General features: G+C 38.6%; 1 protein-coding gene and 1 long non-coding RNA gene across 2 annotated transcripts in view; one reads left to right on the plus strand and one right to left on the minus strand.

The window, feature by feature from the left end:
* Positions 1–283: 283 nt before the first annotated feature.
* LOC148420102 (uncharacterized) overlaps positions 284–25,024 on the minus strand; it is a 40,911-nt gene continuing 16,170 nt past the window's right edge. The window contains exons 2-3 of the long non-coding RNA XR_015866459.1: positions 1,816–1,882; positions 284–607 (exon numbers count right to left, since the gene is read on the minus strand). This is a non-coding gene — a long non-coding RNA (uncharacterized LOC148420102). The remainder of the gene's footprint in view (positions 608–1,815; positions 1,883–25,024) is intronic.
* Positions 7,256–25,024, plus strand: part of b3gat2 (beta-1,3-glucuronyltransferase 2 (glucuronosyltransferase S)) — a 37,792-nt gene continuing 20,023 nt past the window's right edge. The window contains exon 1 of the mRNA XM_088422063.1: positions 7,256–8,021. Within this exon, the coding sequence (XP_088278189.1) occupies positions 7,485–8,021 (537 nt within the window). The 5' untranslated portion in view covers positions 7,256–7,484. The remainder of the gene's footprint in view (positions 8,022–25,024) is intronic.

Raw genomic sequence — 25,024 nt, forward strand, 5'->3', positions numbered from 1 at the left:
AAGCATCATGTTTACCTCTTATAGACAGAGGCCTAGGCACCTACACTGCTCTTGAAATTGCAACTTAAAGGCTTAAAGATGTTAAGCCCCATGTCAAACTTATGGCAAATCTGATTTTCTGCCCCATATAATTCAAGACAAAGAAGCATGTTCATAATTTATGAACCAAGCCCTTATAGAACACTTGATTGCTTTAGAAACCCTAAAAAAAAGACGTGTATATTGCAAGGCCTTTCTGCCTTATTTATTATGATTTAGTAATAACACCACATGGTTTGTTTTAATTTAGTCATTAATGGGAATATATTGGGTACTAATATAACATAAATCATACACATTAAATCATAGTGCATAATGAGTGTAAATTTTGGCAAGGAAGAATGCTATTGATGCAATAAATAATGTATCATCACTGAAGCTGTCTGTCAAATTTTCAAAAAATTAATGTCAATAGCATCCTCTTCTTCTTCATCTGCATTGTCTTCTTTGGACACTGGAAGGCTGCAAACGCAATAATCCGGCGACATCCTCCAGCTCTGGTTGCACCTAAATAGTTCGCTAATTAGAATTGGGAGCAGGTGTGCGGTCAGTGGTTCCAACCCCTAATCTGCAACATAGGACAACTGATTAGGAACACAGGACGTGACAAAAACCGAGCCACTATACAGTAGATTGTCGACCACCCAACTTGGTTGACTTTTTTCCACCCCTAGCAATTACTGCATTAATTATTATTATTGTCAATGTTAGTGTTTTGTTTTAGCATTCGCAATTTTCACCCGCATAAAGGTGGATGTGAACAGAACATTATTTACAGTGTCATTTGCAAATCACTCCAAATAATGTATTCCACATTATTGTGTGTTAAATCTAAAAAGTTGTTATAAATGTAGAGAAACCTGTCGTGATTCTGGACTTTATTTATTCTCAGCTCAAATGAACAAAAACACAACTATGAAGTTACAGCACCTGATAGAATAATACTGTTAGTCTGCTGTAAAAAAAAGCAGCATCAATTAGCCTTGCTCTTGCTTGTAGCTATTCACTCTTCATCAAACCAAAATAAATGATGCAACGTGAAGCGGAACTGCCAAATTAAACTCCTTAACCTTTAAAATCATAATGTCATCACACAGCAGTCGATTCTCCTTCACCCAAGTGAAGAAAGTGCTGGAAAGAAATGTATTCCGTTACTAATGGTGTTGACAAATGCGGTCTGACTGGGTCCCCATTTTAGAGCACAATCAAATTGTCCCACAGAATTGCATTATACTGTGAGTTATCATATAATTACATTTTCATGTGCACATCAGGTCAGGGTGCCCCACTTAGCTGTATTTCTTGTCGCATTTTAAACACCGTATGTTTTATACTCTCATGCACTCTTCCTTCTTGTGCTTTTTACCCTCATTCATTCGTTTATTGTTGGCCTCCCCTCATCGCCATTTTCCTGCAGGCGACAGTTGCACTTGCACTTTCATATTTTCCTTCATCTTTAAACTGCTGTATGGCAGCTGTATTTAAAGGGGTGACAGTGAGTTATTCACAGCTGCCCACTTGAATGCTCTCTCATCTTCAACATATATGATTCACAGATGAAAAAAAAGAAGCTCCAAACCCTGGGTCGATGAGTTTTTTTGGGTGCCCCATGCAAACATAATTTGAAAAAAAAATTGCCATAAACTTCCATACTTAAAGAAAAGGAATCTTTGTCGGCTATTTCACGTCCAGTATAACTGACTTTGAATCATAAAGTTGTACAGTATGTTTGAAAGCCATGCGCTTAGCAATTTATAGACAAGACACTTCCCCCACCTTGCCTCCAGTGGTTGGTGGTAAGTGCAAAATGGCATCCATGGTCCATCAGCCTACTCCAGGGCAGCTGTGGATACACAACATTGTTTACAGAACCCATTTCAAGTGTCTTTCTAGTCATTTGAGATGTAAGTAACCTGTGTCAATAGATTGTGAGCTCAAAGTACCTTTCTACTTGTGTGACAATTCTTAATATTCAAAACCATATCCAGATGAGCAAATACAATCATGTTGTGAGCTTCCAGCAGCGCAGAACTCTCAATTGTCTCAGCTTGAAGACTCTGGCTTCCTGAACTCAGTTTGCAGATTTTGTGTGTCCTTGCACAGTGCAGAAAGCATGCACAAAGAGTGGAGAATCATTCAGGTGTGAATGATTGTATGAAATAAGCTTCAGCGCTTGATAAGCAGAATAAGTGGAAAATTGATTCAAAGATCCGTTCCCCACAGTTAACTCCTCTTTCTATCTAAGCCTTGTGCTGAGTACACAATTTCCAATGATCAAAACATCATAGCCTGCTATTAGTTTTATAAATCTGTCTTACTGTCCGAAAGTGAAAAAATCAAACAGATGCCACCCCAATACACAGATTTTTTTTTTTTTTTTTCAATACCGAAAGCTTTGGACAATATGGTCCTTAAAGTGACATTCATTAGACATTCTGTGACAGCTCTACAAGCACAAGCACTCATTTTCATCAACTGTATTACAATGGACATAATAATCCATTAAGAGATCATTGACAGTGTTGAATTGTCTCCTGAAGAAATGCAAACTATATGAAGTGCATTATTGCTCCACAATAGTGCTGTAAAGAAAGCGATTAGAAATTGAGCTATATCCATGGATACATCCACGATGGCTATTCGAGGAAGCATTAATCTGCTCAACAAGTCATTAGTGTCAAAAACACAAGTTTGGAATTGTAAAAGAATCTCTTCATCCAAGATGGTATTTAAAAATATGCATTTGTTTCCAATAAATATTAAAGGTACATTTTCACATATATTTTATAAAGGAAATAATGTAAAATTCATCCCCCGCTATATTGTGCATGTTTATAAGCAGTGTTGTGCCATAAGGGCCTTCAGAACCTTCTCTTTAGGTGCAAACACTATTAAAGGCACAGATCTACTTTTTTTTTATGTCTTTTGTCTTCATTTCATAGCATGCCTTGACAGTATAGTTGTTTATAAGTCCTTTGTTTTTCTGTCGAATTTGTTATTATGGTCGATGTGTTCCCCACGCCTTCAAAATGTGCAATTCAGGTGTTGACCTCACACACACCAGGGAAATTACTGGGTGAAAAAATCCAATCCGATTTTAGATTCGCCTTTTTCCGCTTTCTCGAATACCACAATCCTCTCATTGGTTTGTCTATGTGTACCTTCTGACTGTTTGAGCTCTAAGTCCATCAAAAATGATGCACAATGCAGGGCAGTATCAGACCATGATTAAAAAATCACTTACAAGGTTTACTTTTCAAGTAAGCTGGACTTTATGAGGCTATTTCAACCAACACCGTCGCTGGCTGGTGAAATCCAATCTGGAAATTTTGTTTTGGGCATTTTCACAGTAGTTAATGTTTAAATTCGCGTACAGACAGATGCTTTAGCATCTGTGGTGTGTACGGTGTGATTCATCGAAATATGAAGATTTTAAAATTTTATTATAATTTTAGCAAAAATTGTGGAAGGTGATGCGAAGGATTTTCTTGCTGGCCAAATGAAACTATCATCATTATTATCATCATTACAAAATATACAATCTACTGTACATTTGTAAAATGGCGTTTGACACTTGTGACGCTGTAACCAAAATCATTCCTTTGTGTCCCTTGCTGCCCTCTCACAGACTGACATTGGACATGATGTCACATAATAGCCAAACCAGTGAGGCCAAATCAACAGCAATTACAGCTCTCTGCTGGTGACAGTCTGCACCCTCAAGCCCACATTTAAAGGTAATCTAGGTTGACTGGACTGGGAGTTACTTGCTTCAGTCCATGCATGATGCTGTCAATACAAGAAACTGACCAAGGTTCTCCTATGCCAACTGTGGACTAAATTGTCCTAACTGTATGAACATTTGGAATTGGACCAACAGCACTGCTGTCATGTGTTGTGTCTGGCTATGGAAGTAAACGTGTGCTTTGATTTTGATGCTCCACAAGCATCGTAGATCCAGAAGGGTTGGGATTAATCTGATGGTGTGTGTATGCTACCGGCAGGGTCACACGACATGAGCCTAGTTATTTATCTAGTCGAATCATCAGATGGCATCAAAACAAAAGAGTGGAAGGTAGATCAAACCAATGTGTACAGTATACTCTGCGCTTTGACTGCCTGAAGCTGCGCTTGTGTTGTCGGTAGTGAGTAGACACACTCCAATGCACTTAGCTAAGGCACACCATGCGACATGGACGAACTTCACTGGCAAGGATTTTTGCCGGCCGACGCTTCCATTTGAGTGACTGAGTCCTGTGCATCTACTGATGCGGCGCTGCAACGGAAATCCGCATAAATTGGACATTGCTCGCATGTAGTTTGATGACAGCTATTTGGTCCCTTGGCACATATGAAATTAAAGTGACGTGTTGTTTTAAAATACAGCAGAATATTTGTAGCCTGTGCAAATTCATAAATTTACTCTGGGGAAATAAATTGAGACAACGCGATGCACAATATTCAGTATGATGAATGGTTTTCATATAAAAAATACAGTGTTTCCTCGTTTTTCACTGTTAATGGAGACCCCCCGTCCCTGCAAAAAGTGAAATCCTTTAAATTTAACCCCCCCTCACGCAATCAGGCCCGCAGGCCTGTTCTCCGAATGGCTTACAGGAGATATTTTCTATGAATTTTATACACAATTATACATGTATTACATTTACTTTACATATTACATTTGATTTACATATTGACTACAGCTGTTAATTATTGTGAAAAATCATTAACATGATCGGTGTCTTCACATAAACTGGTAGCATTTCGTATTGGTACCAAAGAAGTAGCTCTCAATTTTAAAAAGGTTGGTTGACCCCTGAGCTAGAGTCAGACTGTAGCTCACTGATAATGCTTCTCAACACACGAGTGACACAGCCCAGATGTGGATTTTCATACATGGTGTTTTAAAACTATTATTTTAATGTGATCTCACTAAACATTGTTTGTAACTGCCAAAATGGACATATAATTGCAAAAGAGGAGATATTATTTGAATAGATTGTTATATATTTGCATCACTGGTAATTGGGCCATCAACAATAACTTCTTACTAAGATGCTGACATTTTTTTTACTTTGTTTTTTATTTTTACAACATAAACTAAAAACTTTGCCATGTGAACCATTTGGCTCCAATGGCTTCAGAAAATGAATCATTTTTGAACTTTGAACTTTCTGAACTTCTGAATAGCAAGGGACCAGAAACAAATACTTTGTTAAATAATTTGTTTGTTTTGCACCTGAGGACCAGGACTGCCATCCTGGCAACCAGCTTCTACCCACAAGCCATCCGGATTCTAAAGCTATTCGGATTCTCAACAAATCCCTCATACACTAATCTGCCTCTTACTGCATGCATAAATACTTTGTATAATTTTGCACTATTTTTTTACATTACATGATATTTTGCACTATATTATTGGCACCATTGGTTATCTTTGTTGTTTCATTGCTATTGTTATTTATTGCTATAGTTTATAGCTATTTATTTGCTCATGGAATGTAGTCTGCTATATATAAGTATATAAGTATAGTATAATAATACTATACTTCTAAAACTTATGAAACTTATAAAATCCTACTTATAAAACTCTTGAATCTTGAATCTGGTTTCAGATTAATTGCTGTGAAAGACCAATAATGATAATACTGTAGTAAAAATATATTTAATTCACTTTCTGTGGCGAAAGTGTTAAATGTTAGCTAGCTATTAATGTTAACAAAATCAAATTTTAAAATTAAATTTTAAAATATTTTAGGAGAACTTTATGCTTGATGTTTTTTTTTCTGAACCAGGCATTGTGTGAACAGATGGCAGAACACGCTTTCAAGGTTGATCAAGCTTAACAATTTAGTATTGGAATGGAGCCTATTAAACCATTTGCTGTCATCCCATCAGTCTCAGAAGTGATTTATCCCTGGGTGAACTCATTAAATGGGTTTCATCTAAATCACTAAGCATGGGATTGATTTTAGTCTGCAAAAGCCCCTCTGTCTGAGGACAGTTTACCATCCACTAATTCAGAGTACAATGTTATCCAAATGATAAAATGTGCTTTCTGCCGAATAAAATGCCTTATAGATTGAATTTCTGGAATAAACAAGAGACAAGAGAAGCTGACATTGAGTTGAGGGAAAATACTAGATTGGGATGTACAGTATCGCTATGAAGGTACAAAATTAGCAATATTGGTTAAAAGATACACAGTGGACAGCACTACTGGAAGCCACTATAAAGGCTCAGTAATTGAGCTCTTGATCAGTGTTGTGTGCGTAATTAAACATCAATGTTTAGCTTTCTGCCTGAGGGGGGAACACCAAGCAAACTGGAAAACTGCATAAAAAATGCACCTGAGCTTGGTCCTGCTGCTGGAGTGGTTGTTAATGTCATTTTTGTCAACAAGTTCAAGTACACCAATTGCCTCCTCTGTGGATTGAGCAGAGACAGAATGTTATTTCCATGAGTTATTTAATTCCAAAGACATTATTTTTTAAGTGTCCAGACATTCTATCTCAGGTAAATATTGAAATTGTTGTTTTTTTTTTCAAAAATGTTATGACTTATTAGGGTGGGTCATGACGATTAAAAGATTTCAGAGATAAACACTTATTTGTGCTGTATATTAACTCATTCAATCCCAAAGACAGATATTTCTTTCAAGTGTCCAGACAGTCAATCTCAGGTAAATATTTAAATTCTCTTTTTTTTTTTTTAACTGTTCAAGTGTTTGGCTAAAGGATGGTCTAAAAATGTTGGCACGAAATTGATAAAGTAATCAATTACTTTTATAACTAAATGAATACTTTAGTATCAACTGGATGACTTTAGTACTTAATTACGGAATATAATCTATTACTTCAGTACAGTATTTGATTAGCTAAAGTAATTAATTTAGTCATTTATTCATTTAGTACCAGTCGTTTTATAGCCTCCTTTAGCCAAAGACTTGGGAAAAAAATAGGAAAAATACCAAAGTAAAAATTCAAACTTCTGTATAATGAAGATGCATAAATCAGACATTTCTGCAGCATTTGTTCATACGATGTCCTTTACATATGTAAATGTTGACAGTTTGGTTCTGGGGTGTGGCTCTGCGTTAATTTTTTTATTTTGTTTGCGTTTCTCCACTTGTGTTGCGCACCCCCCCCATCTCTCTCTCTCTCTCTCTCTCGCTCGCTCTCTCTCTCTCTCGCTCTCGGTTCTCCCCTCTGTGCCGCCTCCCTCCTCCACTACACCTGCTCCTCGCCATCCAGCCTTATTATCCTCATGTTCTCTCCCAATTGATGCTTCTCAGCCGCGGGAGCGAGTGGTGCAGACTCTCCCTTGTCAGGACCGATCTCTTGGGATTATTTTTGCCCCGCTAAGAGGCATGGCATTGACGGACGAAGGATTCTAGACATGTGGGCTTCTCGTGAGAGTCAGCTGGAAGTGGACGCAACTTCGCCATGAAATCTGTGAAATCTGTGTTCTTCAGCCGATTTTTCATCCTGCTGCCTTGGGTCTTAATAGTCATCATCATGATCGATATTGACATCAAAAGAACGATCTGGGCTCCGATCGGTGCTCCGCGCAGCAGAGGGCAGCGTACGGCCCGAGCACCGGGACTGGGTGGCCCCAAGAACCACTCTGCCCTGCCGGTCATCTACGCCATAACTCCCACTTACACGCGAATCGTGCAGAAAGCCGAGCTGACCCGACTGTCGCACACTTTCCGCCAAGTCCCCCAGTTCCACTGGATCGTAGTGGAGGACTCCACGATGCGCACGGATCTGGTGAGCCGCTTCTTGGCTCGATGCGGTGTGACCTACACGCACTTGCACGTCTTCACGCCGCGCAGGTTCAAGCGCGCCGGGATGCCCCGTGCCACCGAGCAGAGAAATTTGGCCCTGGGCTGGCTCAGGCAACACCGGACGCGCCGAGACGCGGGGGTGGTCTTCTTTGCGGACGATGACAACACATACAGCCTGGAGCTCTTCCAAGAGGTGACCCTTTGAACGTTTTTATCACTGAATTAACAAAACGAACTCTTTTAAATTTGTAGTGTTATTTAGTTACTTTAGCCTGTTGTCGTTGACTTTTAAAAAATGAGTTTAGATGACCTAATGCAGACCTGGATTCAAATGTGTTTGTAATTACATAAACTGATTTATTCAGTTAATTTTCTGGGGAAAGGAGGAGAAAATCACATGTTAATCACTTTGAATTATGTTGAATCTAAAGCCGAGTACCTTTGTTTTCCAATTGACAGGCCGGTATAAGACAACTTAGTCATGTCCACCATCTAGTGGTCAATTGTGATTTTACAACTTAAAACAAACCAATTAATAAAATCTAGGCACCACTCAGTGTATACTCAAGGGCTGCATGCAGGCCCAGGACACCAGTTGCCCTTCACTGAAGTAGACCTTTACTGGATTTGTTTTACACTTTATAGATTTGAGCAGTGGGGTATTAATTCTGACATTTGAACAAGGTTTGCAATAGTGACAGTGCGTGGTAATACGCTTTTGTTGAATAATTTGCTTGTTTTGACATGATCTATTGATGTAATGGAACATAACAAATGAGAATATATTGTGAGTATGAATGACACTAAGACTAATAGAGGTGGCTATCATCACATATTCTATTGGACCTTTAAATAACAAAAATGCATATTGTAGAAATTGCCCTGAATCAAGTTATGGTACTTTCAATTTCTGCGCTTTGTAAGTAAGGAGCAATTTCTGTTGGTTAGGGGTGAATGAAGCCAGAACGTACATATTTAATATGAACATTCTGGCTTCATCCACATTCCAAAAACACTTGTTTAACGTGTATAGGGGACTGAAAATCATTCATTCGGGTGGATGTGGGTATGATAACGATTGCACCGAGTCATCTTCCGGCATTGCCTCAGTTATTAAAATGTTGTTAAAACCAGTAATTGCAAGGCAAAGACCTGTAAAAATGATGTATCATTTCTGTTTACTTAATTTGATTTTACTTATGGCAAAACCAGTGTTAAACTAGTGCATTGACTTTGATCCTCAGTTCTGGCCTTCTCATGTGGAGTTTGCATGTTGCATGGGTGAATCCATACGGTATGTGTCAACTTGACTTTGAAGGACAGTTTGTTTTTGTGTGCCCTATGATGGGCTGGTGACGGGCCCAGGTAAAACTTAATGCCAAAAGAAACATAATGGACTCTGATGGGGACAAGCACTATAGAAAATGTACAGCTGGATGGATTTTGCTTGTTATAATTTGTCTGTGTGTTTGCTCCGATCTCAAAAATAGCCAGTTAAATAAAAGTTCAATTGGTCTTTAAAAAATTTTTACTTTCATTTTGGCATAGATTTTCTTGACAGATGCCCTTTTACAGGAAGGTAAATTGTATCACCATGTGACAAACATCTAAATTTTTCCTCCGTGCAGCTCAACATTGTCAGTGTGTTGTGGAGGTGTACAAAACATATGAGTCTTTATTTTTAATCCTCTTTACACAGTATTGTATTGAGTCTTCTCCTGGCGCACTCGTGGCGCTGTCACTTAGTCACCACTTTCAATGTCTTTGTTGTCACTGACCATTTCAAATGTCTTGATCGGTTCAAACATCTACGGCTTTACAAGTGTCACTTCTGGTGGCCCCTGCCTCACAATCTTGTGCCTTCAATTCAATAACACTGTTTGCCATATTGTGTTGCACATGGAAATTGTGCAGTGTGTCAAAGGTGGATGCTTTTTCCAGTGGGTTAGGAAACACTTGGATTGCATCATTGAAAGCAAGTTTTTCATCAAACACTGATTGGCAACTTTCTGGAAGTGGCGTGTATGTTATACAAGACATATTAACAATGTAAATAAAACTTTTTAACAGACATTATGAACTAGTTGCACCCTTTAAGTGTACTGTATGTAAGTCAAGTAGCTTTATTTTTTTTTCTCAAAAAATAATGTAGCAGAACAAAAGAGAATGTCCACATCCAAATCATTAGATATTATTCCAAGGCTAGTAACATGGGAATGATGTGATACAGTAACAATAGGAGTTAAGCTCTTTAGTTACAGCATCAACACTCTGAGGAAAAAGGTGCTTGTACTTGTGCCAGGATGTAACTGCAGGGAAAAGAGATTTGAAAGTATTCCCAAAATGGGATGAATTCAAAGCAGTACAGGGAGAATGAGTTTTGATGTTGGGGGCTCTGACTTCCCCAAGGAGAATGAAACCATATTTCACTGGTGAAGCCTTTAATAAACCTCAGTAAAATGCTCGTAAATCTGCACGTCTATGTGGCGTTAAATGACATGGTATGCACCATCGAGAAAACAGAGGAGTTGTTTGAATGCTGCGATGAAGATGAAATGAGCACACAGGGTTGGTCCTTGTGCTTTGTTTGTTCTTGCCTGCTCATTCAAATCAGACCCCCGTAACAGCGCAGAATCAAAAGTCACAATTGTGGTTAGCTCAACTGCAGCAGCTTGCAAGGATAAAAGCAGTCTCACATGCAGATTTCATTCATCCATCTGCTTAGCTTGCACAGGGTGGAAGACTGTTACATGAAATGTTCTTGCTAGGCTTCCCCTACTGTTTGGAAGTGTATGATGGTAAAAACAAATTCACACTCAGTGTTTGCCATGCTGGAGTCGGGAGTGCTCAGTGTTAAACATGCCACTGTACTTCTGAAAAAGAGCATCTGTTTTATTCTCTCTGATAGAAGCCTGTCCTCCCTCTCACTTGCTTCCTATTTCATTAGCAGCACTGCTGTGCCAGTAATGGTCTGTCATAGAAAGACAATGGACTGTCATGCAGCAGGAATAACCTGGAGCTGTCACGGGGGTGCACGGCGGGTGTGAACGCCGGCGTGGTTGCGGAGGACCCAAAAGCAGGGGAGCGTCGGGACAGGGGGTTGATGAAATCCATGTTTATTAATACAACGAACGGGAACAAAAAGCGGGAAAAACAGGACGGCAAAAACTAAGGGCGCAGGCAAGCTGGAAAAACGGAAAACAAACACTACGGGCAGGCTGGCAGGAATACACGAAACTGATGGGCGAGACGAGACGGGACTACAAGACGACAATGACCTGACACGACAGAGACAATGATCCGACACGGGCTGTAACAGACACAAGGCTTAAATACATTCACAAACTAATCAAACTAACACATGGCAGCTGGGCAGGGACAACAGGCAAAGGGAGCAGATTGGAGGACACGAGGCGCAGGTAACAGACAGGTGGACCAAATCAAAACTAACGCAGGCAGACGCGACAGGGGCAGAAACCGGAACTATAAACGTAAACAGAAACAGAACCCCTCAAAATAAACCCACAACCCAACAAACCATGACAGGAGCGCACCACAGCAGGCTGTGATCTGGATGATGACAAAAATAGTTGAACATAAAGAGCAAGCTATGTATGAGAAATGAAATTCTATTTGAGTTACATTCAAAAGGGGCTTGTTAGTATTGTTCAATTATGATTGCAAGACGTGTTGCGCCACCGTATTTCAACACTGATTAAGTACCATCAATCCTTGACAGGCATAAAGTGTTATTTTGAATCACGTAATTTTTAACCCAATTGTTTTGCTTTCTGTATGCTGATTAGATCCATATTTGTGCATTGTGGCTCTTTTACTCGAGTTACTCGAAAACAAAAGTTAATCAAACCCTACTGGACTGATTGGCTTTCATTGAGCTGGCATAACCTGAGAGGCTCCAGTTATGGGTGGGAGGGTAATTTCATGGGCAGAATGAGAAGAAAATCGAAGAGCATTTGCGAGTGGTAGGAGTGGTTAACTTTAAAAAATGCCTTTGGTAAAGGTAAAGTGAAACACATTCTTTTTAAGAAGGAGCTTGTTTGCCACAGAAGCAGCTCAAGATTAGCTTACCACATAAATGCAAAGCACGCAGCTGCACCTGCAGCGACAGCTAATGATGGTAACACAGACGCTAATGTTGCACGCCGAAGTTTAGCTCTTTGCCAAAATAATCTCGAGAACCCCTCGCATTTGAGCGAGGCTGACATGGGCAGGGTGGATGATGTTTTATTATAAGTTTAATATCTAATTATTTGGCAATTGGCAAAACCTTTGGAAAAAGGAAACAGTGCCGTTCTTCTTGTTGGTTGAAACTAAAAGTTGCAGTACAAATATTGCAGACGTTAAATGGTTACAGCTACATCTGTTGAAATCAATTAAAGAAAACAAATGAAAAAAAACACACTTTTTTGTTGTTGTAGGTCAATATTTTAATATGCCCCAACATTACAAATCTAAATTAATGAAATGTATTTGAGGGTTTGATCAGAAACCTTTAGATGAAATTAAAATGTGATTATTTGAATAATTAATTACGGATCTAATGAAAGACATTTTTTTAAGTCTCTGGACAGCATTAATTACACGTACGCACCTACCCATCCACTAAAATGTGTGGTACCTTTCTGTTGTGAAAAAAAAACAACAATGGTGAGAATCCAAAACGCATCCTCTCTATATTTAGGGTTACAAAAGAAACAGTACCCACTGTGGAACACGGGTTCATATCTATTACTGTTGTTTATCTACAGGCCAATTATATAGCATAATTTTGACATGTAGCTTTTATAATGACTGAATGTGCATTTGGCCAATTATTTAGAAACCTTAGCGGGGACAAAATACATCTCATCACTGACTCTACCCCAACCGCTACTCTGCTTGGTTGTAGATTACACATGAAAGAGACTGCCCAGTCTGTTATGCCTTAAGAGACTACAGCAGAATAATGAGCTAAATGTGTTACAAACAAGCCCTTCTTCCTTCTTATGAAAAAAACATTGGGACGTAGCAAATGTTTAACAAGGCTCCTCACTCTATGACTTGAGAGAAATCAGGTGGAAAGGCAATTTGCATTAGGACAAGAGTAAAGAGGTGTAATTTTCAGTTAGTAAATGTTGGCAAGGTCATTGTTTTGCATGCTTTATTATGCTCATTATATGTTAAGTCTTCCGGAAAGCCAATGGAAGTCAAACATGCAAGACTGCTAATGTAAAGTTATATGCGATTGCGGCTTTATTTCTCACACCCTTCTTCCTTTTTCGGTTATGTACATAGTTTCGCAGTCTTAACAGGCTGCCTTTTGTTTACCTTAATTTACCGCAAGAGTAAAAAAAGAAAACGTCTGTTTGATTCGTGAAGAATCTACATTTTTCATAGGCTCGTAGGTGTAAGTATTTTTGTCATTGATGTAAATGATTGTGGAGTCCAGGTTGCCAACGCTACCTCAGAGATTTTCTTGTGCATAGATGACATTTTGGCACTGACGTCATGGGATGACGTGACATTGCTAGACAGCGCCAATGTATGTAGCTACGGCTCAGCATCTACAGTAAATGGCGTGTTGTACAGTTGTTTTGTTACAGAAGTTGCCATGCACATCTTTGTCTAACATAAAATTAAAAACATTTGCCAGTGTCCGGATTTCGCGACATTTACCCGTACGTCTGTTGTGAGTTAAGATTGGTTAATCTACGCCATTGATAAGCAGCTCTGTCTTCATTTATTTTGCTTGTGTTTGAAAATTGTTTAGAAGATGACGATTGCATCGGCTACACAACTATGAGGTGTTATCACATGATAGCGTATCTTTGGCTTTTATAGGTTGCAGTATCCATTTCTTCGGTTTGAGAGCTGAACAAAGTTTACTCGGTCAAGGAGGCGCTTTCGAATCTGAAAAGTGTTGCTCTAGATGAAAGGAAAATAAAATGTTCAGTGATCAAGCGTATCATGAACTGGAAACAACAGGAAGACTGTTACTGGTCAATGTGAAGTGGGATTGCCACGGGCTGGGTGAGTGTTAACCAAGAAAGAAGTCCCTTGTTGACACCCTCAAGCCTGACTGATATTTTCAGCCGGCCACGGATGAGCCAAAAATGCCTTATGAACTAAATACGTCTGGTCAAACAAGACAAGGATTGAGCTATCTGGACACAAAGGACAAATGATACAGATTGTGTGAATGATGTACCAACTGTCATGGGCGGTGGCGGTAGCATCATGCCTAGGGTCTATTTTGATGTGAGCGGTACCGGTGCAAGGCACAAAATATTTGGAATAATAAAAATGCATTGCATCTGCAAATTCACCTCAAATGAAAGGTAGATTGTCTGAAGCTTGAGACACAATGGAGTGCTGCAAAAAGTCCATGATTCCAAACACAAAAGTGTCCCAACTTCCCTTAAAAATTAGAATATTTACCACTATATCTGCACCCTAAAATAAGCAATGTGTGCCCCGAAGCTGTCTGGGCTTTGTGGAGTTAAATTATTCAAAAAAGTTCTGACGAAAGTCTTGCCCAGATGACAGGCTTCTGCAGCTGCATCAAACGGTTGTGCCATGCTGCCGTCAGCTGAAAGCCCCTCCATTCCCACAGTCAGCTTTTCAGGAAAAAAGGGAGGGAGGAGGGACCCACAAGCATCCACTTCTTCACTGCACTGACTGCTTGAATGGTGACTCAAATGGCTAAAGCGCAAGTGGCTACAAAGCACGGATGACTGGAGTCGTCATCAGCGTTGTTAATCAACACACTGCTGTCACATGCAGCAAGGCCTACTCTGCTGGCCTAAACTCGACAAGGAGAACCCAACCCTTCAATTCATCTGAAACTATAGTTTATCAATCCTATGCCCTTTTTAAATAACATTTCAGCAGATAGTTTTTTGCTTGACAAAAAAATAATAGATCAAATATTAGATCGACTTAATTATGAGTGACTAACTTTTATACATTTTTTACAGTCAACATTTTTCTAAATTTAAATTTTAATCATGCTTGGCCGGACAATAATGTCCTTTAAGAAAACTCCCCATAAATGTTGGTCTATGAGACAAATTTGTCTTTGGAAAAAAACTAATTTGAGTCAGCTTGGTTTGTTAAAATGGGATTGTTAGGAACAGCAACGCTGTTAGGTTGTCAGCATCAAAATGTGCAAAGTCATTTACATCCATCAGGCAGGTATATGGAGCAATTTAGCACTGCTAGCTAGCTGCTAATGTACACTAGACGCAGCTATAGCCCGAACAATTGTCAAGGTAATTAAGTCATTTGTTTGCGCCGTCAATTGATGAGTGAACAGTGTAGCATTGTTTGTATCAGTATTCTTGACCAACAACTTCAAAATAAAAGCGGTAACAAGTCATTTGTATCCATGCACTATTGTTTGGTAAAGTCAGATTTTATTTGATGTGGATTAGATGTAGGTCTTCACCCCATGTTTCTGTTGACTTTTACTGTCACGCAGAGAAGTAAAAATTGTTCTTTCTCTGACATGTATACTAATAAACACGTATGTGTAGCCAAAACAAAAGTGCCTTAGGCTTTTTTTTTTTTTTAACCTAGGTACTCGAATTACTCGAGGGCTTGTTTCACACCTACATATTAACAGGCAGAGAAATCCAGCACCAGGCCTTGGCCGGTCTCTTATGATTAAAATAAGACACAAAGAGAAACGGTTGGGATCAAGGAACTGGAGGGATATGAGAAATTCAATTTTCCCAAGTCCCTATGAGCAATTATCCTAATTACATAGTGTAGTGGGAGAAGTGAAAATGAGGGTTGTAATGTCAGAGAAGCAAAAGCGGAAAGGAGAGGACCCTTACTGGTAGAAATCATTCGTTGTTAGGCAGGCAGGCAGGCGGATAAAAATGGAGACGAGAGGAGATGGTGTCAGGAAGGCAGAAGGCTTTTAAGGGCCGATGTAAATGTAAAAAGGTATTATGCATCAGCTCAATGCTCATTTCCATAGCTTTTTTTTTTTTTTTCGGATTTGACATTTAAACGAGTTGTGTGGTCCACGGCATGAGCTCCTACAAATTTCTTTTTGTGCTCATAAATGCATTGTGAACAGCAGAAGCTAATATTGATATTATCTTTTTATTTATTTCAATGAAAACATTGTTAAAAGACTGAAAATCTGTGACTGTTTTAATCCTTCTACCAATGCAGGCAGTTTGACGCCTAGTCAAAGTTTAATGTCCATACTGTGTATGACTTTTCCCAATTTATGGGATAAAACTGGGAAACATAAAGACCTTGTTTTTTATTTCTATTTATTTATTTGCTTCATTATGAAATGTAGTCTGCTGCTTGTGAAGTGAAAAAAATAAGAATTTCATTGTGTGCTATAGTGATACTATACATACGACAATAAAACTCTTGAATCTTTATGGAAAGTTACTGACTAGGGTCAAATCAATCTGAAACGGAATGCATGTTGTCTTAACAGTTTCCCTTTGCACAAATTTTAGATAGCACAGTGTACAACTGCGATAATCTAAATACATTCTAAATACATTAATATTTGCTAGGCTCGGCTCCAGCAAGCCACAAAATGAACGGCTGGATGGAAAATAACAAACACGTTCTTGAAATCAAGATATAAACGTGCTGCATTGAGAATATTTACCCTGAAATTAAAAAATGGCGACACAGTGATTGTGGATCCAGTTTGCAATTCTCAATATGTAACGGAGCTGTGCAGATGCGCTGCATCACAAGGCTGGCACAGAGAATGAGCTGCCAAACTGTTCTGCCTGTCCCCGACATCAATTTGGCATGGCTGGTACCTCCACTGCTGGATTATCAGCATAACATTTACTTTCCATCTAGGTAGTTTCTACAGAACGGTTTAAAAAAGAAATACATGCAGCAGGAATACTGCAGAGAAACAGCTGATTAAAAACTGCAGATTAATGCACATTTATCATTTTTCACATGTAAATGAAATTCTGGTACACCCAGCCATTTAGTTATACGAAGCACTGCTCATTACCACTCTATTTATCAAGGTTATTAGTGTCATTGAAGTGCATTATTTTAAACAACAAACTTATTCATTTAAAAGCTCAAAGTATTTCTGATCTCCTTTCAGAAAACAAAAATGCCGATCTTACAAAATGAAAATTTAAACAGAGCCTGCACTTCATGAAGCATGCACAGCAGGCGCACACAGTATGAAATCACCTCCATCTATTTTGTTTCAACTCATAAACCCATGAAGCATTCAACCTTCACACATATAATGCACCATTGCATCCTAGTTTCATAGCTCATCCTCAGCCCCACTTAATTTGATTCATTCATTTTCCCCTCGCTCGGTTCTTCCCCCTCTCACTCCTTTGACTGCCTCTACCATACATGTTAATAACACAAAGATAAAAATGCACATGATTAAAATCACACGAACCCTCAATGAGGTACACAAACACAACGGAGGCGCTTCCCGCAGGGCATTAGGTAGGAATTGATGGATTTAATTCCATAGAATACATTGCGAAGTGCGTACACAATCCATTTCTCACCTACGGTATTTGTTTGCTAACAAGAAGTCAGATGAGATTATTTGACGGGCCGGAAGTATCCTAAAATATTGCAGATGTGGCTCCACTGAATGTTATTCCGCACCCTCTTTTGTCTCCCTTTGAGCCACATGTGTTTACTGACTGAGCTGGTGTGTCATTTGTCACGACTCCCCGCTTGTCATTTAACGTGCAGGAAAGATGAATGATTTGTTATTGCCGGGCAGTGTTTGCCCTCAGGTGAAGTGATAATGAGATGGGCGCTCCTGAGAATTTCTAATACACGCCATTGTCTGCCTTCGGCTCCCAGCTGGAAAAGCTAAATTGATGTGTAGCAGAAGCCTTTACAGATTCATCATCGATGTGAAAATATAACTAAGAAAGGCCGGGCTATGGTCAGCTCTCAAAAGTGCATGCAGACCGAGTGCTTGTTAAGTATGAGTCATTCCATTCACTGATTTGTTTTAGTCAATTCTGTAAATATAGTGAGATTAATTAAACTAGCCAACTATTTTCAACAATGACGGAAATTCTGATCTTTTCGAATAACAGGTTTAGTTCCATCATATACAGTATATTTACGGACATAATTATCCATGCTGTATTTAATGATGGTATATTTCAAGTACACATATCACAAAGTGATAATAGTACATTAAGTGGACTGGATTTTATTTCCACAAAGACTAATATGCCATATATGTGGAAATAGGTAACCGTGGGGCTCACAAATGATTTCCACTCCCATGCTGGGGACGGAAAATGTTGTAGTAACAATGAAAAACTTCTAGGTACGTTTAGGTCATTCAAAAATAAAGTATGAGTCAGAGCTGTCAAAATAACAGATTAACTGTGATTCATTTTTTGCAGTCAATGTGAAAACATTTTGAACCGCATTAATCACATTTTTTATCCCCAATTTTCTGTTTTCTCTATGCTGATTAGATCTGTTTCTACACATCAGGATTCTTGTGCTTGAGTTGGTGGTGGATGGAAAGCAAAGGTCAATCACTCTGTCGCGGCACAGTGTTCTTCTTTAAGATATAATCAGGTGTGCCATGGGAAATGATCCAATTTAACTTTTTTTTGTTTTTACATTTTGGAAACAATGTGGCATTGTCGGCTTTGAGAGAGGTGTGTTGCAGAGTAATCATATAATAAATACTCTTTGCTAATAGGCGGAAGAACAGTACTTTGAGACAAGCTCGTAAGTGGTGATGGTCAAGTGGGAATGGCAGACAGTCTTGCTAATCGCGACTTATGGCTGCAACCAGCTTGTCTCAAAGTACAATACAGTACTCTGTCATTGACAGTGACGGAGAGGTTTTTGAAAAGGAAGAGTGCTAACTCCAAACTCGACCGGATAAAATTCTGAGTCTGACAAAAAGACTAGTATGAATGGAGGTGAAAAGAAAAGTTTCTATTTTATTTAATTGCTTTTATTAAAACCTTGATCAGAGTGACATCGTATTGTTATTACAGTGATTCCTCGCTACTTCACGCCTCGCCTATTGCGCCCTCAGTGTATCGCAGATTTTTTTTTTTTTTTAAATGCTGACACTCGCGCTGACAACCCAAGTAGCGGAAGTTCGGGCAGGAGTAGATTGCAATTTTCCCCGAGAGCCAATCGCATGTTTTGCAGGGCACTTAAAAGTGATTTCAGGAGGAAGATTGGCACTTCTATAATACACGCGATTGGCTCCCGGTGCGACTATCGACCAATGAGGGCAGGAGTGTAATCTACTCTCGCCTCAACTTCTGCTCATTGGTTGTCCAAGAGACCAGCGCCGATCTCAGTCAGAAAACATTCAGGTTCTGAGGAGGAGTTGGAAATCGCATACCACGATTTCTTTTGTAATAAATTGGAATTTCAAATGTAAACTGCGATTCTTATCATGTTTGCTTCAGCCGTCACTTCAATTAGACTTCCGTGCGGCGCTAATATGACCACTTTATGTGCCCCAAGCAAGGCAGCGCCGGTGTCAATCAGAAAACACTCACGCTGGTCGGGAGGAGGAAAGCGGCTTCACAGTGCAATTGGAAATCTCTTACCTAGATTTCTTTTGTAATAAATTGTAATTTCAAGTGTAAACTGTGACTTTTATCATGCTTTCTTCAGCGTTCACTTTAATTAGACTTCCTGGCGGCGCTAACATGGCCACAGCTGAGACTACAGCAAAATGGATGGGGAGGGATGACAGCAGTTATAAGGTTTAATGATTTAAGAATTAATGTACTGCAGTAATATTTGTCTTAAATATGTATAGTATGAAGACTTTGGGGGGGGGGGGGGGGCATGTGAAAGTGGTTGATGAACATACATTTGAGGTTAAAAAATGCCTTAATAGCATGGTAAAGTAATGTGCATTCTTTGTAAGAAGAACCTCGCTTCTCACAAAAACACCCCGGGTTTAGCCTACCACATAAATGCAAAGCACACAGGCAAGACTGCAGCCATAGCTAACAATAACAACAAAGACACCGATGTAGCGAGCTATAGCAAAGCTCTTTGCTAAATTACACTTGAACACTGCGTAAAGGGCATGATGGATAAAGCTTTATTTTAATGTTAATTTCTAATTATTTGGCGATTGACAAAGGAAAATAGCGTTGATTGGCATCACTAGATGTAAGTGTTACATAAGCAATTGACAGAAAATATGTTGCTTACCACAGGTAAATCACACTAATGATAACAAGTTATAGTCGATGACAAGTATACCCGCTATATATAGACCTGAGTTTTCATATCGAAATAGCGTTTGGTTCGGTTGAGCGCATTCCTGAGCTCAACAAAAACTACTTCTCTGTTGCCATCCTTGAAGTCTGCGCGTTTGTTATTGATGACAAACGTGATAAAAGACCTTCTACTTTCTCGTTTCCTCAGAGATGTTTCTCTTCTCAGCTTGAGTCAGGATTTACTGCCCCCCCCCCCCCAAAAAAAAAAACATGCTCAGACATCATAAATAAATCAAATATTAATTCATTATATGGTGTTGATTTAACCTTTGTGTAGTATTTTGTTCATAGTTGTGATCCAAAAGCATTTTACATTAAAACGAAAGCATGAAGAAGGCACTAGAGAGCTGACATTTCACCCAGATGTTGACATCATGTTAAAGTTCATCATGACATTCTGCAAGAATGATGTAGAAGAAGAAAAAGTCTGAAACTGTAACAATACTGCACAAGGGGCTAAAAAAAGGTTCTACTTGGACTACGGACAAGTGAACATTAGAATTTGTTACCAGCAGTAGACATTTGCTTTCGATTTATAATCTATGATTTTGAAAGCATATTAAAAAATTCGGAGTCTTTTAAAAATAAATTACAGGACACTGCAATTTTTGTGTTTATATAAGTAGAGAGAAGGTTGTGCATTTATAATTGGCCATTTTTGTGCCTGTCAGAGGTCTGAAATGATTATCGATTAGGGGATGCACTGCCGCAATTTAATCTCCCGTGTGAGTTTTTAGGCTCATGCGCAGAAACATAGCTACAGAAATGAATGCTCTCTGCAATATTTCAATTTTCACTGTCAGCGGCATTTATGGCACAGTAAAAGCAAACTGGCTACTCAAACATTATTAGAACTGCATACATGCAGTTATAGATTCAATTCATCACCATGCTTGTGCTTGGTTTCAAAACAGAAAGTAGTTACTATTTTGTAGTCGTAGTTACTGTGGATTTGTCCGTGGTTTAGTGTATATGTGTGTGTGTGTGTGTGTGTGTGTTATATATATATATATATATATATATATATATATATATATATATATATATATATATATATATATATATATATATATATACATATATATATATATATATATATATATATATATATATATATATATATATATAAAAAAAAAATATATATATATATATATATATATATATATAAAAAACACAGTTGTATTTACCTCCTATGCTCTGCTAGCATTTCAATCAGTGTAGAGTCACCAGCAAAAAGACAGAAAAAAGAAAGCCGTTTATGTTGTTTTGCTCTAAAAAGTTGCTTGCTGGCTCATTGGAAGAAAAAAGAAATTTGTGCATTTGGCAAAGCTCAGTTCAAGAATTGTCTGTTTGAAAAAACTAAGAAAAGAAGCCGATAATGATCAGTCAAATTTATGCTTCTTTCAATAGCTTTATTTTATACAAAAGGAATCATATTTAAAGGACCACAGAAATCTAATACAACACTCAAAACATAATATTTTTTATTTGATGATTTTTACCTTCATTCCATGATTTTAGTCAAGACTTACAAGCTTCATGAAAGACAGTTGAAAAAAAGTTGAAAATGAATAGCAATAATTATAGATTTTGGGGTGGATTTTTTAGTTTAAAAAATGTAATAGATTGAGAGCACTAATACATGCATATCATTGTGACATATAAACATATCATGTATGTATTTAAACAAAACATATTTATATCCAAGTATTGTTTGAAAAAAAATGCCTGCCCTGTTGGAATGACTGTGCTTCACAGCTCACATGTATGCATATGTTATGTTCATTATATTCTTCTGTCTTTTGTGCTTTGCTGTTAAGTTTTGTCAGCATCTTACTACTTCTCCATTATCACCATGGTTTTGTTTTTCTTGATGAATATCCTATGAAAGAGGCAGGCTGGATAACAGCATGACATATATATTCAGCTAACTCTAGTTGTATAAATACAGGCTTGACTTGAAGTTTGTGTTGTAAAATATCCCTGTGACAGCGGTAATGTGCAGATGGTCATGCGTGTAAAGGTGTCGTCTCAGGAAAAAATAATGTGCCATCTGTTGAAGTACTCTCAGCTCACAGCTATCCACCCGTTTGCTAAATAATGTTACCTGTACAAGACTGTGGAGACGTGTAAAGCATGTATGTGGTATGACATTGTTCTCATCGCAGAGAACTAAGTAACTGGATGTTTGCTTCCTATTAGTGGTTCAAGTCAGGCCCGCTCGCCGAGGCACTCTTTTCATGAACTACAAGAAGTGTGATCTGCAACAAGGTAGTAAAGAGTACAATCTCATAGGATATCATTGGATTCCATGGATAGTAAATAGTGTGACCTCGTAGCATATCATTAAATTCCAAATAGAGCAGCGTAAACAAAAGATACAGTAGCAGGGGAGATTTTTGACATTAATGTTTCATGTTTTCTTCTTGACATTTGACTGTTGAGTGTAAAAAAAAAAAGGAGCTTTGTCCAAGAAAGTGTGTGTTCTGAGCTTTCTATTCCCAAGAGCTGTTGCAGTGACCATTTTTTTATATCAGCAGTGTTTGTAGCACCTCCCCTCAAATATCTATGTTTGACATAGCGAAAAATGAGGGTGTCCGACTGGTTCAATATGGATTAGTTTGACACATTTCAAGGATGGAACAAATCTTGTTTATTGTTGTTTGTTCAATTGAACTAAATCGCATTGCTTTTTGAAAACCTTTTTTCCCATGTTTTTAATTCTTAAAGACTTAAAACGTGACCGCTAGTTTGTCAAACAAGCTTGATACTGCCGTATGAATATATTTAACCAATAATAATTTGTCCATAAGTGTAAACGTGAGCGTGAATGGTTGTGCCCCGCAGCTGAATGGCAATCAGTTCCGTGGGTGCACACTACCCAGCCTCATCAGCTTGGATAGATGCCAGTTCAAGAGCAACGCTAATAAGGACAAGTAGAATGGAAAATGAACGAATGTCAGACTGGATAATGACCCAAATGACCGAGAGAGTGTCCGTTTGTTTGTTTTTTGACAGTTTCATTTAACAGAGACTGCAGCTTCCAAGAACAACAATGTATATTTCAGATAAAGACAGTTGGGAGTTTTTGTTGCGCATACTGTCTTTAGAGCATAACATTAAAAATGTTGCATCGTTCTTTGAACAACACCAAAGTGAAAGGTAATGCATTGAATATTCCTTGAGAAAACAGTTGGTAAAAAAAAAAATCTCTGAAGACAGAGAAGAAAGCTTTCACATACAGAGGCAGCTATACAGGATAATTACATGCGTTTTATTCCTCATGCAGTACAGCTTTATTTTGTCTGAGACAGCTGAAATCAAACTGCTGTATTCTATGCAGAGAACTTAGTCTTAACTTAGAACCACTCGCGAGTATGCACAATGTTGAACTTCAGTGCAAATGCAATAACTGCCCAACAAGACTGCGCTTTGAGGTAATGGATTTGAAGTCGGAGCTCATCAGCAGTCATACCAGGATTTCACCACTAAGCCAAATAACAACCATGCCCCAGGATGATCACTGAATGAGTGTCAGCCTCTCTTCTGCTTCCAAGCCTTCTTTTCATCATTGATTCCGCAAGGTGGTAGAGCTCAAGTCTTTTGAGAATGACCTGAGAGCGGCAGGCCAGGGAGCAGCTACAGAGGAACCGGGGAAAGAGATGTAAGCCTGATAAGGTTGAACTCAAGGAGGCCCCAGTCAGATGAGGGAAAGAGCTTCAAAGCTTTTGCCGTCAATGAGGGCTTGGAGGCAGCGGACCTGAGGGCCTGGACAGGACACGGGTGTTATGGTGCAGAGGGAAATGGCAGAGAAGACCAAATACAAATTAAGGAGAAGGAAGTGGTAAAGTGAAGTGGAGCTTCATGATTACACGAGCCAAGTGCATGAAGTGGGGTTCTGTTTGTGGCTGGACGGATGGATGGATGGATGGATGGATGGATGGATGGATAGATAGATAGATAGATAGATAGATAGATAGATAGATAGATAGATAGATAGATAGATAGATAGATAGATAGATAGATAGATAGATAGATAGATAGATAGATAGATAGATAGATAGATAGATAGATAGGTAGGTAGGTAGGTAGGTAGGTAGGTAGGTAGGTAGGTAGGTAGGTAGGTAGGTAGGTAGGTAGGTAGGTAGGTAGGTAGGTAGGTAGGTAGGTAGGTAGGTAGGTAGGTAGGTAGGTAGGTAGGTAGATAGATAGATAGATAGATAGATAGATAGATAGATAGATAGATAGATAGATAGATAGATAGATAGATAGATAGATAGATAGATAGATAGATAGATAGATAGATAGATAGATAGATAGATAGATAGATAGATAGATAGATAGATAGATAGATAGATAGATAGATAGATAGATAGATAGAAAAGCAGCAAATTGTGAACGTTTAAAAAGCACAATTTCAAGCTGTTAGTCACTCCAGACTGAACATAACTTAATGCTAACATACAAACATATGAACACTATGGGTTTAAAAAACCTTACCAATGGCTAGTTGAACACAATATTCACAAACACGTACTGTATATTATCCTCTTCTAAAAATGACCAAGATTGCTGCTTCTTACTGATAAATTTGCAATCACACTAGAACAAGTGTCTTTATACCTTGCATGACTATTATCCTTTTTCCCAGTGGCCAGGTTGGACATATTTCAGGTAGCTTTCAGGTAGAACAACATTTGAGTGCAATAATGTGATGCTGTTTTTGTTTTGTGTGTGAGTGTGTGCGCGTGTGTGTGCGTATTGTGCGTGCACACTGTGTTGTCATGCGCAACTGGCTGGTAGCTGTTTGCGTGAGCAAGAAGCTGTAGGTGGTCTGGGTTGGAAAATAGAATAAGACACATGCACAAACACACACACATTCACAGTAGGATAGGGTACAAGCTGTGAGTGTGTTAGATGA

This window comes from Hippichthys cyanospilos, chromosome 8 (assembly GCF_059441005.1).
Source record: "Hippichthys cyanospilos isolate Australia breed blue-spotted pipefish chromosome 8, RoL_Hcya_1.0, whole genome shotgun sequence".
Lineage (NCBI taxonomy): Eukaryota > Metazoa > Chordata > Actinopteri > Syngnathiformes > Syngnathidae > Hippichthys > Hippichthys cyanospilos.